Source organism: Protomyctophum bolini (genome assembly GCF_963924005.1).
Source record: "Protomyctophum bolini genome assembly, chromosome: 4".
NCBI classification, from domain to species: Eukaryota; Metazoa; Chordata; class Actinopteri; order Myctophiformes; family Myctophidae; genus Protomyctophum; species Protomyctophum bolini.
This window is the reverse complement of record NC_137865.1, coordinates 25,647,608-25,664,821: the sequence shown is the minus strand read 5'-3', so window position 1 is coordinate 25,664,821 and position 17,214 is coordinate 25,647,608. Positions and strand designations below refer to the sequence as shown.

The following is a 17,214-nucleotide window of genomic DNA, read 5'->3' as shown; positions in this document are numbered from 1 at the left end:
CCCTTGCCCTTCTCATCACCTCCTCGTTGGTGATATGTTCTCTCCATGAGATCCTCAGGATAGATCTGAGGCATCGTCAGTGGAAGACATCCAACTTGTTGGTGGTGTTGGCTGTCTTCGTCCACGTCTCACAGGCGTAGGTCGCTGTTGGGATGACCACTGACATATAGAGGCCTAGCTTGGTGGCCGTAGTGATGGTTTTAGACGACCAAATGTTACGGAGCCGTTGGAACACTCCTGTTATTGACGTCTTTCTCCACGTCTCCTGTGCTTGAGATGTTACTTCCAAGATACGTGAAGTTGTCGTGTTGGCCTAGACTCTAGGCCTATAGACTGAGTGGTGGAAGGTGTTGGTATTCTCCGATGGTCATGGCCTTAGTCTTTTCTTGGCGTAAACCAATATATATATATATATAAATGGATAAATAAATGGTTTTACTACTGCCACATGTCGACACTCGACAGGTGTGTGAAACAGGTTTGCTTCTAAATGTACTCATGCAGGCGGCCTTACGTGAGCAATGAGGACAGGTATGGCTGTGCTCTAGTCTAGGTTGTCTATTTCTATGTTGTTGTGTTTGACAGTGTTTCCCAAAAAAGGACATAGTGTCTGATTGGCTGCCATGCAGCCAATTAGGCCGCACACAGGCTTCTGTTTGCGGCCTAGAGGGGTGTGTTCAAGCTACGTGCAACACACATTTTCTTTGGGAAACCCAGCCATAGTCACTGGGCCCATATGGAAGTGATGGGCCCTCTGTATCGACTAGGTTTTCCACATCTGGACCAGGAACATTTGCCTTTTCTCTGTCTGTAAAAGCAAACGTGAAATGTCTGAGAAGACGATGTGGACAGAGGATATAATGCGGAAAAGCAGGTTGCTACATTGGATTAGTTTGTGCAGCTTGGTGGCATAGGGTGCTAATCTCTAATTTTCTCTCCTGGCCTGGTGGACAGTTGTTCTCTAGCTACAGTATGCACTGTCCAGTCACAGTCTTAATATCATTTGCTTAATTGGATTTGGACAGACAGACTCCTCTAGTCCTGGTATTTTACATTTGCTGAAGAAATTGGTAGCACCAAGTAGTTGCACGGCAACGTATGACTGCCATCTGGTGGAAAGGATAGAAAACAGGATAGCCTCAATACAGGCCATTCTGTTCAGTTGGCAAGAACTATTTTAGATAGATTGGATACTGCATCTACTATTGTTCCATCACAGGCACTAAAAGTATGACTCACAGACAAATGTTCTTTTAGCAATAAGTTAGTATGCAGAGGTATGCAGATATAGTTCATATTTTTATTTCTTTATTCAAGGTACAAGGGAAGCACATTAATTTTTTGCCTTTAAAATTTGAGATGTTGACTTATATCCTTGACATAAGGGTTAAACAAAAAACAAAAACTAATTATAATTCAAATATATCTCATTAAAATAAAGGTATCCAAATGATGGCATCACACTGCACCTTGGTTATTGTCAAATGTTCTCATTATATGGATATCTCAAAACAAGGTTATTCCTAGGGACATGTAGTATTCAGAACTACAGCAAGAATTATTTTATAAACTAGAAACTAATGCATGCATTGTCAATGACAATACATTTGCATCTTTTGACAACCGCATGCCAATTTAAAATTTCAAATGCAAGTGGAAAATCCTTGCACCACTGAGGTGACAATTTTATAGTTTTCATGAGCTAAACATCTCTTTGGGTCTCAGTCCGTCAGCAACTAATCAAGGTATTAATTCATTTTGGATTGATTTACATGTTCTCAAGGTGAGAATACACAAATTTAATGGTTAGGGAACAAATTTCTTTCTTAAAGAAATAAGCAATCATAGAAACTCAGCTATTTTGTGATGAGTACACGCTACAAACATGTAATACGCTTTATGCCATTACGACGACATTTGTTATAATAGTAAATCATCATTGCTATGGTAATATGTCCTCATTTTCAACATTGTGGTCAAACCTCATGTTAACAGGCACATATAGCCTGCTGCCTACTGGACAAGATTTTAAAGAGTGATCACCTGCATTGAGAACACAATTATACAAATTATCTTAATTTAAAGTAATCTGAGGGAGGGCTTCTTGGAGGTGCATGAGTCTCTTAGCCTCGGCCCAGCCTTACTCATCCGAGATGTGAAAAGCTTGGTCACAACCTAAGCCAGAGTGTATCGGCGGAAGTGTCAGGCCGGAACATCCGTCAGATGCATTTCCCCCGGATACGATATTTTTTCGGCCAATCACAACACTTAATAATCACACGTAATTTCCTTGAGCGGTACTTCCGCCAAAATCCCACAACTTCCGCCTCCCAAAAATGATACACTCTACAGCGTAGGTCGTGGCCAGCGTGAGTCTGCCTTATACACCATCAAGCCCCAAATCATCTCGTTGACGTATGGGATGCAGATCTGTCAGAATTTGGTCCCACCATTTAGGTTATCTTGTTAAAACATTAACGGTGCCACTCATTGAAAAAACAGAAGGTATCATCCTATAATGTTGAATGGCAAAAATCAAGAGCACTTCTGTATGACAATACAAGTAGGTACAGTATAGGTCAAAAGCAGGAACAGGAAAGCACTTCCAACGAGAAGAGATCACCTGCACACTGACAATAATTCCTGATTTATACCTTGTTACACGTGGTGTTGCACTCAGTAAATAGCCAAAATACAAGCTTGTAGATTGGGTAGATGTGGTTAGATTTCAGTATGCGACACCCACACGCAAACAAGTATACCTCAGGCTTGACAATAAAAGGTGGACACATTTGCATAAGAAAGACTAAGGTGTAACATCTCTTTGGAGTGGAGAATCTGATTGAACAAAAAGCAGCAAATCGTCCAAAAGCGAAATAAAGATGTATAATTCTCCTTATCTTTACAGGACAATTAGATTCCAAACTAGCGTGTTATATAAGTATTAAAACCATACATTATGATAATATTTACCACCGGCAAAAACTAACTATCCCTACGCAAGTCAAACACCTAGTATAGTTTAACACAAGCAATAGGCAAAGTTAAGAAATGTAACGATTCAACAAGGACCTGGATAATCCCCCACCCCCACCCACTTAAGCTCTATTTATTCTTTGGACGATTGAGTCACAGGGAGAAAACAGCCACTCTACAAGCTCACAAGGCACGAGCTTGTAGATCTGCAATTTTCCGCACGACCCTGTCGTACAACAAAGTATAAATCAGGCATTATTCCCCGCAGCACAAACACCAAGGCCAGCCCCACACAACACCGCCTGAACTCACAGGGCGCCTCCTAGGCTACAGAGGTGTCCTCCCTGTTTCTACAGGGCGCCTCCTAGGCTACATAGGTGTCCTTCCTGTTTCTACAGGGCGCCTAGGCTACAGAGGTGTCCTTCCTGTTTCTAACAGCATATACTGTAGCTCCACAAAGCCCTAGACAAATTTACTTCGGTGTCATGCCACACAATATACAAAAAGATACTTGGAGAATGACAAATACTTTCCTAGAACGGAGAGGAGGAGCTGGGGGAAGAATCGGGAGCCTCCTCTCCTGACATCTGCTGGGCATTAGTGGTCAATGCGCAATGGGTATAGCTAAGCCACAGATCTGTCTATTACTTAGTTAAAACACACTCACTCACACTCCCATGCACTCATCCACCCAAGTACACACACATGCAAAAAAAGGAAGAAAAAAAAGATACATTGTGGCATTACATAGTGTGATTTCTCAGGATTGATGTGCTGGTGAATCTCCATGGGGTGACAACTACGGTGGGTCAGGAGATTTGCATACTGGCCCTTGGGCCTCACAGAGGGTAGTTAGACAGGTCACATGCAGCCGTACTAGTCCGGTATAGTTTACGGCCTTGCGATCTGCAACCTCGGAAGTGATTGTTGTAATGGCAACTTCCCAAGGATTCACAAGGTAAAGGCAATGGTATTCATTCAACTGAAAGTGGAGGGTCAGAAATTGTAATGCATACTCTTGTGTGACTGGCCAGAAAAGTTGGATTGTCATCCTGCAGTAATCTGATGGCAAAGGGAGAAACAAGTGTGTCTGATGAACCAATAAAATATAGAATAAAACAAATACTCTTCGCAATAAAAGGTGGTGACTGGTGAGGTGTGGCTGTGGGACATAGCTGGGATATTGAGTGTAAACAGTCTGCCTCCATTTTGTTGTGGTAATAGCAATCTATCTCATCTCATCTTCCCAGCCTTGTTCTCCCAGGGAGGCGTCCAGCCCCTGTCTTGTTTGGACTGGCTGGGGAGAAAAGGTCAAACAGCAAAGACTTGGCAGGGACAGCAGCCACAATGGATCATGAAAATGAATAATGCTCCTCCTTTCTGCTGTGGGTAGGGTCTCGGGGTTGAGAGCCGAACGGGGAGATAACGGATAGCAATGAGTTCCTAGAAGAGAGTGACATACTGCAATATAATCCTGCAGCTTCACATATAGCGATAAAAATCGTTTTAGTCGTAAAAAATAGTCTCGTTTAAATATGAATATAATAGCAAGTTTCTGTTTTTTTAGGAAATTATAGTCTGTGTGGTAGAGGTCAGCTCCTCTTCCCTACAACTCCATATCCTGAGCCTCATCCTCCGAGAAGTCTGACATGGAGCTCTCAGACGAGGAGTCACCGCCTGCGTCCTCTTGCTCCTTTAGGGCCTCCTCTGTGGCATACTTCTGGATGTACTCTGTGACAAGGAGAAGGGGGGGAGAAAGATGCATCGTTTGGTCAATATGAAGTCTACTGCAACCTGTTTCTATTCACTCACATACAAGTAAAAACACAAGCACAAAAACCTACACTTGTGGCATTATGTGGTGAGACTTCCTGGGTTTGATGTGCCGGTGCAGCTCTCTCAAAGTGTTCATGACAACTACGGTGGGTCAGATTTGTCTACTGGCACTTGGGCCTCGCTTGTCCACTGCACTGGGCTTAACTCACCCTGGCTCCACCCTCCTTTTTAAATTAGGCCTACGCCCTACAGTAAGTACCTGGTACTTTTTCGGTGGCTTCTCCATCAAGGTTCCATGAAGGCTGAGGGGATACAGGAAGAGTGGGCACAAGATTTCCCTAGTTCCCATAATGTTTTGGTCAGAAGTTTTAAATGTTGCTAAGAAGTTTTCAGAGACCAGGAAGAACCACATGTCAGGAATCATCCTTTATTTTAGAACTTCATCACAGATGGAGAGACCCCTGTCGTCTCCTGCTAAGAGCTCCCCATCCAAATGTGTCACTTATACCCTTCTCAGAATCACACAAGAACAGCTGTCAATCCTGTTGTTTAACTAACTCACACATACAGTCGACGTTTGAAAATACATGTAGGAGGGCGTGAATCAGCTGCTGTACGGCAGGTTTTGTGATAGAACTGTAACCCCCACAAGGAAGCATACTTGAGTTCACAGGTTACCAACAGGTGTAGGTCAGAGCTATACATAAAAAAACAACCCACCACTTATGCCTGACAGAGCTGTCTATGACCAGGGCTGCACATAAGTGGTGCGCCAGTGCGCATGGGTCGTCAAAATAAAAAATGTGCCGTCATTCAAGCGCCGGGAAGCGCTTCTGCGTACCAACAGTTGGGGCCGCCCAGAATGATTATTATGGCCAGAATACCCACTAAATTCTGTGGCGAGAGCATTTCCCACCGACTGCCACTCAAAGTGGCTACTGGCCAATCACAGCACATCTTGCGATAGTGCACTGGCCATTGTGGCCAATCACAGAGCGTCCTTACTCAAACGAGGGAGGATTCCAAATCCATGGGTGCTGCTTCCTGCTTGCTACTGGGAGGAGGACAGGAGTTTACTACGGACTCGGAGAAAAAGTTATCCGACACATTATTCTTACAGTATTACAGCCAAACTCTCGTCAAAATGTCCAAGAAGCAAGCGCCATTAAGTAACTATTTTGGTGTTCCAGCATCACCACCTCCAAAGAGACGCCAAACGGAACCAACACCTGAACCGCACAGAAAACGTGTGTTTGCGGAAAAGTGGTTGGATGATGTCGGCTGGCTCCAAACTAATGCTGTGCGCAGCGAGATGTGGTGCAAAATATGTCGTGAGCATCCCAATCTGGCCGATAAAAACTGCACCTTTTATACAGGGACAAAGAATTTCAGTCACCCAGCTTTTATCGTAAAGTCGGGTATTGTACATTATTTATTTTGCACCGAGGAGCCATGCGTGTCTGACTGTCTGACTGTGTTGACTGTGTACATCGCCTCGGCTAAAAGGGAAGCCTGACGTATGCTTCGCCATACGACGTGTCGTATGTTAAATAAATAGTTGATCAGCAAGCTCACAACGTGTCGCCTCCGCAACACGTTGTGAGCTAGTAGATCGGCTATTTAAAAAGAAAAAAAGTATCTAAATATTGCTTTGATGCTCATATTATCCATAGGATAATATGAGTTTGTAATTCTGCAAACTGTTAATAAATATTTCAATCAATCAATCAATCAAAGGAAGTATTAAGAAGTTTGTATTAGAATATGCATAAAGGGCTGGAATACACACGGACCTATAGCTGCAATTTGCAACTCTGGATTTTTTTAAATAATGGGATGAATGTAGAGTTGCAATACTCTCCATTGACTCCCCAGTCCCCACTTATCCAATAAATATAATTTTGCTATAAGTTATTCATGCATCCCTCTTTTATCCATCCGGCGAGATGGGTCGCCGCATTTTAGGAGCATCAAGTAACTCCTCCAGGTGCTCCTCTGAGTACTAGACCAAAAAAAGCTGTGTGCAGCCCTGTCTATGACACATAATCTCAGATTAGTATTATTTTTTGCTACCACAGTTTGTGTAAACACTGCGGACTACAGATTTGTCAGAATCGTCACCAACCTTTGATCTTGTGCTTGTAGTCCTCTGGCCGATGCAGGTACATGGCAGCTGCATCTCCATTCAGAGGGTCGATGGGATTAGGGTAGGCTAGCAGCTGGGGGAGGAACGACTCAAAGATGTTGGTGAGGTCTGGAAGATACAGAGGGAGAGAAAGAGATATAACATGATGAATATGAATGAATCAATAGATTTGTTTTTTTACAATATTCAGCTGCTGATGCTGCTATTGCTATGTAAAGGGAAACATTATTAACCACATGAACCATAACGTCTGTATTCTGAGAAACATATAGTGAAATAGCAGATGCAAAAGGTCAAAGCGTGTCTTGAGCATGTAGTTGGGCTATTTTAAGCAAAGAAATTGGGCGTAGAAGGAAAGGAGAGGGCCTATGCTACACCATAGTCTACCATAGACTATATGGCATAGAGTACTCAGGGACCCTGGTCAACTAAAACTTGAAGTGCACCACCCACCCCCTAAAAAAAAAAAAAAGTTTGTGTGCGACTGTTCTTGCCAAACCTGGCCATAATGGGACAATGGTCAATGTGTTTCAATTATGAGAGTAAAAAGTACACATTATTTCAATTTCTACACATTATGATTATCATATTTAATTAATATTAATATTTAATATTTAAATATTTCTGTCCAAAATGTCTTTAGATCTACTTGTTTGGTGTGCCTTCAGTCTATCAATGTGTGCTCCTTGAGTGCAGCCAAGCTGCTGCCTCTACTATAGTGCACTAGACATTAGTCTTTCTGCACTTGAGAAAGCCATTTTTGCATGGAGTTTACAATAACCCAAAAGAGGATTTTATGTTTGTGGGACATCTAAAAATGAAAATGTGTGTTGTGTTATGTTAACAGCTTTTGTGCTAAAGACGTCTCCTGCTCTCCTCACATCCTCTCAATAAAAACCGTGGGGTGCTAAGGACGCGTATAGGGGTCTTTAGGTCATTTTTAATGATATAAAACGGGATTGCTGTAATCCAATTTATAATTTTGACATTTAGGAGACACTCTTAATCCATGTGCATTCAATAGTTTTGGAGCCATTATGGAGAAGAGTTTGGGACGTGTGGAGCGTTGTCCCGGCGTTTTTAGTGAAGGTACTTGCAGCTTCCCTGCGTTGGCTGATCTGAGCACATGGGAGGGTTTGTATAGGGTTCGATCAGGCTTGAAAGATATGGGGGTGCCATACCTTTGGTTACTTTGAATGCCAGCATCAGAGTTGTGTACTCTGTGCGGGCAGCGACCAGAGCCACCGGGAGCCAATGGAGGAAGCGGAGAAGTGGGGAGACATGTGAGAATTTTGTCTGGTTGAATACCAAACGAGCTGTGGCATTTTGGATCAATTGGAGAGGCTTAAGTGCGCATGGCGGTAGGCCAGTAAGGAGGGAGTTACAATAGTCAAATTGACATGACGTCTGAAAGGGTCTAATTCGTTGAATGTTATAGAGTGTAAACCTACAGGATCGAGTGACGGCTGTAATCCATTTTTTGACTGCTCCCGTTGCTAGGCAACGCCTTGTTCAGCGCTCCTGTACATGCGTACTGGTCATAGGAATAAGGGAATATGAAAACTTGCCAAAGTAGTGAAAATAGTAGATCTACTACAAGCTCACAACACGTCACATCACGTGTTGTGAGGTTCTTAAAAGTATTTATAATTAATGGATTTATTTTCTCTTTTTTTATGGAATTCTTTTGAAAAAACGCTTTCAACTTTGAAAAATAGAGAATTTCTGGGAAGTTTATTTGAAAAACGTTTGAATAATAATTAAAAACAATATATAGGAAATTAAAAAAGGGGCATTTACTCACAACCCATAAAAATCTGTCCGCAACAAACATATAGGTCCCGACCCACGACCCACTGTTTGGGAAACAGTGTGTTAATGCATTAGCCAGGATTTGTATTTTGTGGTATCATTTTTAAGATACAGCAAGGTCAAAAGGGGAGCAATGGAGAATAAATCTGTCATGTCTCCTACTTTATCACCTGGACAGGTCTGATTTTTCTATGACTGACTCTTAAAAGGTAGCTACACACCGCACCGACGACGGCCACAGATAGTCTCTTGCCGACAACGGACAACTTCTCGTCAGCACGACGCCATCGGCGGGTCGGGACCTGGTTGAGACTTCTAGTTGGCCGTCGCTAGACAACTGCACATGTTTAGTCGGCCAGTCGTCTAGTGAAAGGGACACCAGTGTCTCTGTATCTCCAGAGACACCAGATTATGTGCGTGAAACCAATGTCCAGGTCTATGAAAACAAGCTCAAAAGAAGCGACCGGTTTCATCACTTGAGCCCTATTAAATCAGCTATTTTCAAAAATAATCTTAAATTGAAAGCAAGCCCAAATAAACAACTACACTTCAGAAATAAGCCCAAACTAAAGGTACCCGCAAATATGAATATTTACAAGCAACTTTACAGGGGAAAAAGGCAAAAAGCCCAAAGTCTCTTATAATAAGCAGACATTGCAAACCAGCACTGCAGGCTACTTTGTATACAGGCAAAAACAATGTTTCATTGGCCGACTGGTTTATGCTGAACTAAATGCTAGTTTGTTGCACTCTGTTTGAGTTGGAAAGAGTCTCTTTGGTAGAGAAGTACCTTTACAGTAGCCTACACCGTTACAGTAAGTTTCAAGTATCATACACAATACATCAGAACTGGGTCAAATGGTAGGATTAATGGGTTTGTGTAGTTCTCTTTTTATATCCTACTTTGGTGAGATCCCATGTGTGACTCAGTCGAGTCCACATATTAGGCTAATCATTAACTGCCAAATAATAAAAAGGAGAGGTATCCTGTTAGATTTGGAAGCGGAACATTTTAATATGAATTTGTCATTTATGTTTAGCCTGTTTGACATCAATTTTATTATTGGTGCCAACAGCAACACATAAATAATCGCATATCGCATACATTAGCTGCTCCAGGGGAGCTGCTCCGTGACCAACAGTGTAAGACTTGTACTGGGCAGCTTCCTCCCGGGTGTGAATGTGCATAACTGTATGACTGTAAAACAGGGTGTTGCTGAAAAAGAGCACTTGTTCTCCGCAAATCTACCCTGGATAAGTGTTAAGGTTTGAGCTGGTTTAGGAATGTTATGGAACAGGGATGGAACGCAAGAAAGGAAACGTTACTATATTGGTTCTGTTCTGAATGAACCAGATGAAAAAAAGAAAAATAGAAAAAAAGGACATTGACATTATCACTACCCCAGAAGGTTCCCAGCAATTCCTATGCTAAAACCATTTGACTGGACAGAGGGGCTTGCTTGTAGTGACCAATTACTGTAAAACAGCTGAATAGAATTGTCCCTAGAAATGCCATCCAACAGCTTCCTACTTAAAGAGATAAAGTTCTACTTTCATGTGGTGACATGTTTTAATTTGACATGTTATAATACCAGTTAACCTCTTAAAAATCACTACATCATTCAGCAGATAAATAATTAACATATAACCACATTATAATTATTGTTAAATGTATAATAAAACACCTAATAGAAGTTTAGCATTTTATGCTAGCCTAATGCTAACTGGTCACAGCCACAAAGGCTTCGAAATGTATTTAGAATGTTCACATAGGTGTACAAATGTTGACTAATCACACAAAGCAACTTGTGTGGACAAAGTTGGAACAAACTGTGGCTCAAATGTGGAGTCGATTTTCTGTTATCTTACAGGCTCTGGGTTTTCTTAACAATCAGAGCTTGGGGCTCATGAATGGTCAATTCAATTGTGGTGAAATGAGAGTACATTAAGCTTAGATGTTTTCTGTGAAGTTGTACTGTGGAATAATAGTTATGTTATCGGTTTCATCATTAATGTCAGTCAGTCCAAGTTAACTGATTAGTACAACTATTAGAAAGGACGATAATGTAGCAGTTCTTACCATAAAGAGCTGTCCATGTCTGATTGATAACATCTAGACACACAGTTCCTGACCTAATAAATGAAAAACACTGTTAAAGCAGAGTGGGGACATTGCAGTCTGTCATGGCAAAAGATGCCAGGGAGCTTCTTAACACTCAAGCCTTTCTTCATTTACAGTAATAATATTTATCAATTTATTGCCAAATTGTGTAAACATATTTTATGTTTTTTAAAGAAACATCAGTAAAATTATGTCCTGAAATAATTGCTAGTTCCACTAGCAATATTGTTTGTTTAACAAAGATTTCTCCTTACCTTGCCAGGTCAAATAACAGAGTTAAACAAAACAGATCTATGTATTTACACAAATGACAGATGAATCATTAATAGATCATGATTGACCAACTTACGCTTCATCGATGTTGGGATGGAATATTTTATTCATGAATCCTGTAAAATAAAATGTAAATTATATTTAGTCTAAATGATGGTGGACAGATATTTTCATTGCCGTCTTACTGTATGTGAATAAAACACAGCACTGTGCAAACATACCTATTGATGGTGATTTGAATGGGTACTTATCTGGAAGGTCCACTCGAACCTTCCACACTCCGGACTCATACGGTGCTGAAACAAAAAAAACACTTGAATCAAGCCACTACAAGATCGATTTCCAAATACATTTTAGGGAGAATATGCTTGAAACCTTAATCAAAATAATAAATTACACACTTACTTCCTGGTGGCCCGTGAAACTTGACCACGAACTCGTTGAGTCCACTAAGGATGGTTACCTCATGCTTGCTCTCGATGCTGACCTCTGGTCAAGGAAAAGACATACTAAAAACAGGCCACATGGAAATAAGTGCAACAGGGAGCTCACTCAGTCAACAACACATTCTTTTCAACTGAGATGTGGGATAAAGTGAAAACCATCTGGCATCCAAAAAAAATGAATTTTAGCATCTAGGTAAAAGAATTTGGTCAAACCGCTGAACAGTCAAACACAGCATTAATAAGCCATGGCATTGAGATCAATAATCAATAATGCAGTGACCACAGTCTGACCTGCTCAGCCAACAGCTCAACTTACTTTTCTTGCACTTAACCTATGCTGATCAGAATTGAAACGTTTTAGTGGTATTATCAGAGGGGAAAATCCTAGTTTACACACCACCTATACCATTTTTGGCACTCTCTGTGGTGCAGTCCCTGCCCACCACCACAGAGGTTGTGCATTCGAAATTTTGAATCCACCGTGGTGCACAATTGGCCCGTGTTCACAGGGAGGGTGATATTTATGGAACCTGTCAGAAGGGAGTGTTGGGTGGGAGGCCCTACGCGGTCCCGGTGGGGGCTCCTTACTTAGCAGGTGAGTCAACAGGATACAACAGCAGTGAGAAATGTGTGTGAGGTGGAAACAATATGGGCCTTTCTCAGCCCATTTATTTATATTGTGTTTAGAATCCAAGATGGCCACAGCACCAGGAGGGGGTGGGGCGGAGGTGAGCGGGTGGGGTCGACATATGCCCTTACTGGCCTGCGTTCACACATTTAAGACACCTGTCTTGTGTGTGTGTTTAATGGCCGCTCCAATGCATTTCCAATGGAAGCCCATATGGTTTAACCAAACATTTTGTTTGATGGGGGGGTGGGGGGCAGAACACATCCATCAAAGCTCTGTTCAGTCACAAATCAGGTGTCTGTCTTGAATGCAGCCCAGTAAGGGCATATGTCGACCCCGCCCGCTCACCTCCGCCCCACCCCCTCCTGGTGCTGCGGTCATCTTGGATCTTAAACACAATATAAACAAATGGGAGAGGGGTGGGGCCGAGAAAGGCCCTAATGACTAAATTGGGGAGGGCAAAGGGGGTACTAAAAAAGTAATTGGCTACTCTAAATTTAGAAAGAAAAAAGAAACCTATACAAACAGGTTGACCAAAATTGTATTAACATTTCACATAAGAAATGCTATGGAGTGAACAAAAAATATAAAATATACTATTCAAATTAACATTGCAGTGTCTTTCAGCTTTATGGCAAAATACGCGTATGCCTCTGAACCATAGATTACAGAGCTAGTGTGTGGTAACCAAAATCACACCCGTGTGAAGTAAGTCTGTGTGGGAGTCCCTGGGGGGTCCCAGGAACTTCCAGACCCGCAGGCCCAGGGTGCCGGCCCAGTTCCGGCGAGCCACCCTGCGTCCGAAACAGTTGAGAAATGACAGTTACCATGTGGGGGTCCCTCTACTGTACTGTACTGATACACATGAAATCATCATGCTATGTATGTGTGTGCTGCACAACAGTGACACTTGGTTTTGAAAACCAACCAAATGCAATTTCCGTGCTCAGACACAGGTAGCCAACCAGCCAGCCAGGCACTTAAAAACTGAAGGGTACTTTCTTCTAGCTGTCACTAGCCAAGTATAGGTAGCATAGCCACTAAAGGGGATGGGGGTGGGGTGACTTCTGTAGGGAGGATGTGTTATAATTATCGGGTGTGGTGACAGGCAGAAACAACACTGTGTTGAATGTTTGAATTGACCCACAGCCTATGTATGCGTTTGTCACAAAGAAACAGAATTGTGTGTGTGTGTGTGTGTGTGTGGGGATGGGGGAGACCAACCTTTACTTTATTTTTATTCGGCGGAGCACGACACCACAAAAGCTATAACTAGAAAATAATACTAGGCAGTTAACAGGTTTGATGTTATAACAGGGTTATAACATCAACGTTGATTAACTGGGATATATCTTGTGACCTAAAGCAGTGGGCATGTAGTGATTAAGCCTGTTAACGGCACTGTGAAATGTGTCATCTCTCTTCTGTCTTCCCCCTGAAGTTGTCCATAGAAACCCAAAAATATAATCACTATTTGTGACAGTTATGTATTGCTTTTTCAGAAGTGCTACTGTCTTCATATCCGGGACTGGGTCATTACTCATTGGATTTGAGGAGAGGCAAACAACCTAGACCTTCTATTATTAATCCATTCAAGCTATGTCTAAAGGTGCGTTCAGACTTGGATGGTTAGAGCGGCGTGATTACATACAAAGTCAATGCAAAGACGAGAAGTTGCGTATTTGAGTAGTGAAGCTAAAGAGAGATAAAGTAGGGGAGCAAATACTGATTTTTTTTTTTACATGTTCTGTTTAACCTGTTCACAAATTTGTCATGTGAAGGTAAAATTCCACTTCATAAGCAAGGAATCTGTGATGCTGGAAAAGAGGAGTAAGAATTTTCCCATAGTTATGGCAAGTTGACAACAGTCCAGAGCACCAACATGGCCTTTACAGTCAGTCACCTATCATCTGAGGTCAAACAAATTGGTTCAAGTGTAGCCTATTTGATTTAGGCATAAATCCATTGCTGTAGTATCACACGCAGACAGGGAAAGTAACACTAGCCAAGTAGCCATCTGCCAGATGCCTAGTACATTTTTTAGGGGTCATCCCCATGTTCTCTGGGTTCTATGTTATAAGCGGGGGACATAGACCCCAGGACCTAGATACACTCCCCATGTTTTCAAACGTTATGAAACCATCATTTGAGTGCCTGTTTTTTTATCAAGTTGGCATGTAAAATAGGTTTTTGTATAGCATTATAATTTACAAGATAATTGCATAAAAGTTAAATAAATAAAAATCAACCAGTAAAATAGAGATTTTTAATCAAAAGCCGTTATGCTAATTGCTAACACTGTCACACAGTGATTAAGAAGTGTCATATAGTTTCAAGGCAGGAGGTCTTCAGCATGTTGGTTCGTATAATCCCAACCCCCATCCTTAGAGTATATATACTCTAAGCCCCCATCCTGCATGTGCTCAGTACAGCACGTTTGTTGTTTCTCGATCAGCTGTCTCTCAAGCCCCGCCCTCTACCATTTTCCGGATAGTAACAGGCAGACCAATCAGGCTACGAGCTCTACTGCAGGACAAAAACAAAACAATTCAGCTCACGCTGTCTGGACCTATAAGGCCAATTTAACACACAATCTGTTGCATAATAATATTATATATTCATAATGACTTATTACTTATATTAAATGAGTACGTTAGGTATCGCATACGTTGTATTGTCAAAGGATTTTGAACCAAAAATAAACCTGTAAAATAAAAATAAATAAGAAAAAGTAGTGTTTCAAGTTTCAATTGTGTACTTAACGAACTATGTTCTTAAAACTGAGAAGACACCGCGTCTTAGACACTGCAGGTCTCGTGGAAAAACACGCCAACCGTGACATTTTTAACGACGTTAAAATGAGTCCCCGGGGCCCTTTTCCTTTCTAGCAAGGCATTACGCTACTTGTACTGTCCCACCAATGAGTATATCAGGTCAAATTACACGTAGTCGTTATAACTAGTACAATATACTACGTTAGAACTCTGTCGTCGATAACGTAAGCTAAAATCATGTTAGCTTCATGTTGGCTGCTAACAATGTTTGCATCAGCCAACCAGTTGCTTAACAGATTACGTTATTTGACGACATTTTTTATAATCCCTACCCGATATGATCAAGTGTCTGTTTGTTCTGTGATCACTTAGTGCGGATGAGGCAGCGCCTGGTTTGTCAAGCTAGAAATCCAGTTAGTTGGGCCAGGGAGAAAAACAAACAGCCTGATAGTGATTGCTCCCTAGCCAAGCTAGTTTAGCCTGCTAATGTTATGCCAACCACAGCATCCGAACAGGCAGGGCAACAAAAAAAATGTCTATTTTCAACTGATAAATATCGATGACAGTATGAGTATGTTAATCATAAAACATCAAACGCTTAAAACATCAATTCTACACGATCATTTGCATATAATTCATGTTACGACACGCAACAACAGTCGTGGCAGCAGTTCCAGAGAGCTGCCAGCTAGGATAAAAGGATAAAAGCAGCAGACATGCAGTACGTCATCATGAACACAGCGTTGTTGTTGTATTATAATGATAAAAGGATACAGTTTCACCACGTCCGTGTCCATTCGCCTCTTGCCCGGACTTGGAGACGACATTTTCGTAACGTTATTCCCTCTAAGAAGTGAACTGAACTGAAACGTCGGTTATGATGATAGCCTACTGTTAATCTTCTACCTCGACAACTCGACACGACTGGAATAATGTTAACAGTCTCCCCAGTTGATCCATAAACCAGATCCCAGGTGGAACATCGTCAGCTACTCATCTGTCAACTGTAAAACAAACAAAAAAAACGTTTGTCTGCTGTTCAGATTCAGAACCCCCTGCCCATCTAGTTCTGTCCTGTTTTCTCTACAGTCTGCAACTTACACACCAAGGTGGTGACAATGATGTCATAAGTAAGCGTCCTCGGGAGTTACAGATCCGACCTAGAATGGTTACGGAAACTGTGTGTGTGTGTGTGTGTGTGTGTGTGTGTGTGTGTGTGTGTGCGTGCGTGTAGGCGGGCTCTAGACCGGATCTGACCACCAAACAGAAAAATGGAAATCCGTGCTTCGGGCTAAACAGAACTCCATGGGCCGATTGGGCTCGATCAGACCAGACCACCATTGCGGCCTTGAGTCTTCTCGTTCTCAGTTGAACGCATTGATACGCATTGTTGTTGTTGTCGAGTACCTTCGAAAGGGGTCTTAAACCGTCTTATGAGTTGTAACTTGTGGCTACGGTAAGCAATGGAAACATTGGATAGCCTGGTGGTTTCTAAAGCATGCAGTCAGTGTAGTAGTTGCTGTGTGGTGGACCGTGGACCACTGGACCCTCACTAGACACTTCCGCTTGTTTGTGACGTCACTGATCAATCCCTTGGTATTTTTCATTCTAGTCTGTCCTGAAGCGTCTCTGCGAATGACATCAACCTAGACCAGGCTAGTAGCGAGAGGAGGGGCCGAAGTATAGAAGTACGCGACCTAAAATAGAAGCCGTCATTATTTTATGAAACGCGAACAATTGTGATGATAAACGGAGTTCCACCGTCCACGTGTGCAAAAACACATTTGTTGCAACTTGCAGTTGCTCGGAGTGTAGAATATGCGACTGGAACGTGTGGAATAACGATTGTTCTAATACGTTTATAGTAGCGGCCTACGTTTAAATTATTGAATAGCCCAGCCTTATTGTATTGAACAAGAGCCGTTGTTTTTCTAAGTTGTTTTCTGTCTACTTGAGTGATTCTGATTCAAAATAACTTATTTTGTTTAAAGTGGGAAATTTGGTATATAGTATTTTTTATTGGCCTAAAATATTGTCTATATACTATACATTCATGAATCCTATGGCAGCTAGGCAAAAATGTCAAATTTTCCTTTTGCTTGTGACATGTCAAACTAGGGGTTTTCCATGATTCCATGATTCTGAATCCATTCCAAGCATTAGTTTCGCACAAAATACACTCCTTGGGCTAAAAGCAGCCCCGCCATAGCCACTTTCCCAAATGTTCCCAAAATGTGCAGACCTCATCACATTTATCATGA

The 17,214-nt window shown here is 41.9% G+C and overlaps 1 protein-coding gene across 1 annotated transcript; it reads right to left on the bottom strand.

Moving 5' to 3' along the window:
- Positions 1-1,291: 1,291 nt before the first annotated feature.
- LOC308314163 (ubiquitin-conjugating enzyme E2 H-like) lies at positions 1,292-16,055 on the bottom strand. Its single transcript, XM_080761616.1, has 7 exons — positions 15,728-16,055; positions 11,511-11,587; positions 11,327-11,401; positions 11,182-11,221; positions 10,791-10,843; positions 6,878-7,006; positions 1,292-4,707 (listed from the first exon to the last, which is right to left on the bottom strand). The coding sequence occupies exons 1-7, from the start codon at positions 15,778-15,780 to the stop codon at positions 4,583-4,585; spliced, it is 552 nt and encodes a 183-aa protein (XP_080617742.1). The 5' UTR covers positions 15,781-16,055; the 3' UTR covers positions 1,292-4,582.
- Between the last annotated feature and the right edge of the window lie 1,159 nt (positions 16,056-17,214).

What these genes read in the sequence shown, in the direction of transcription:
- LOC308314163 (XM_080761616.1), bottom strand. Translation starts at nt 15,780, where the DNA reads ATGTCGTCTCCAAGTCCGGGCAAGAGGCGAATGGACACGGACGTGGTG. An exon ending in ATTCAAATCACCATCAATAG is followed by an intron (nt 11,222 to 11,326) that starts GTATGTTTGCAC and finishes TTTATTTTACAG; the next exon opens with GATTCATGAATAAAATATTC. An exon ending in CATCCCAACATCGATGAAGC is followed by an intron (nt 10,844 to 11,181) that starts GTAAGTTGGTCA and finishes TTCATTTATTAG; the next exon opens with GTCAGGAACTGTGTGTCTAG.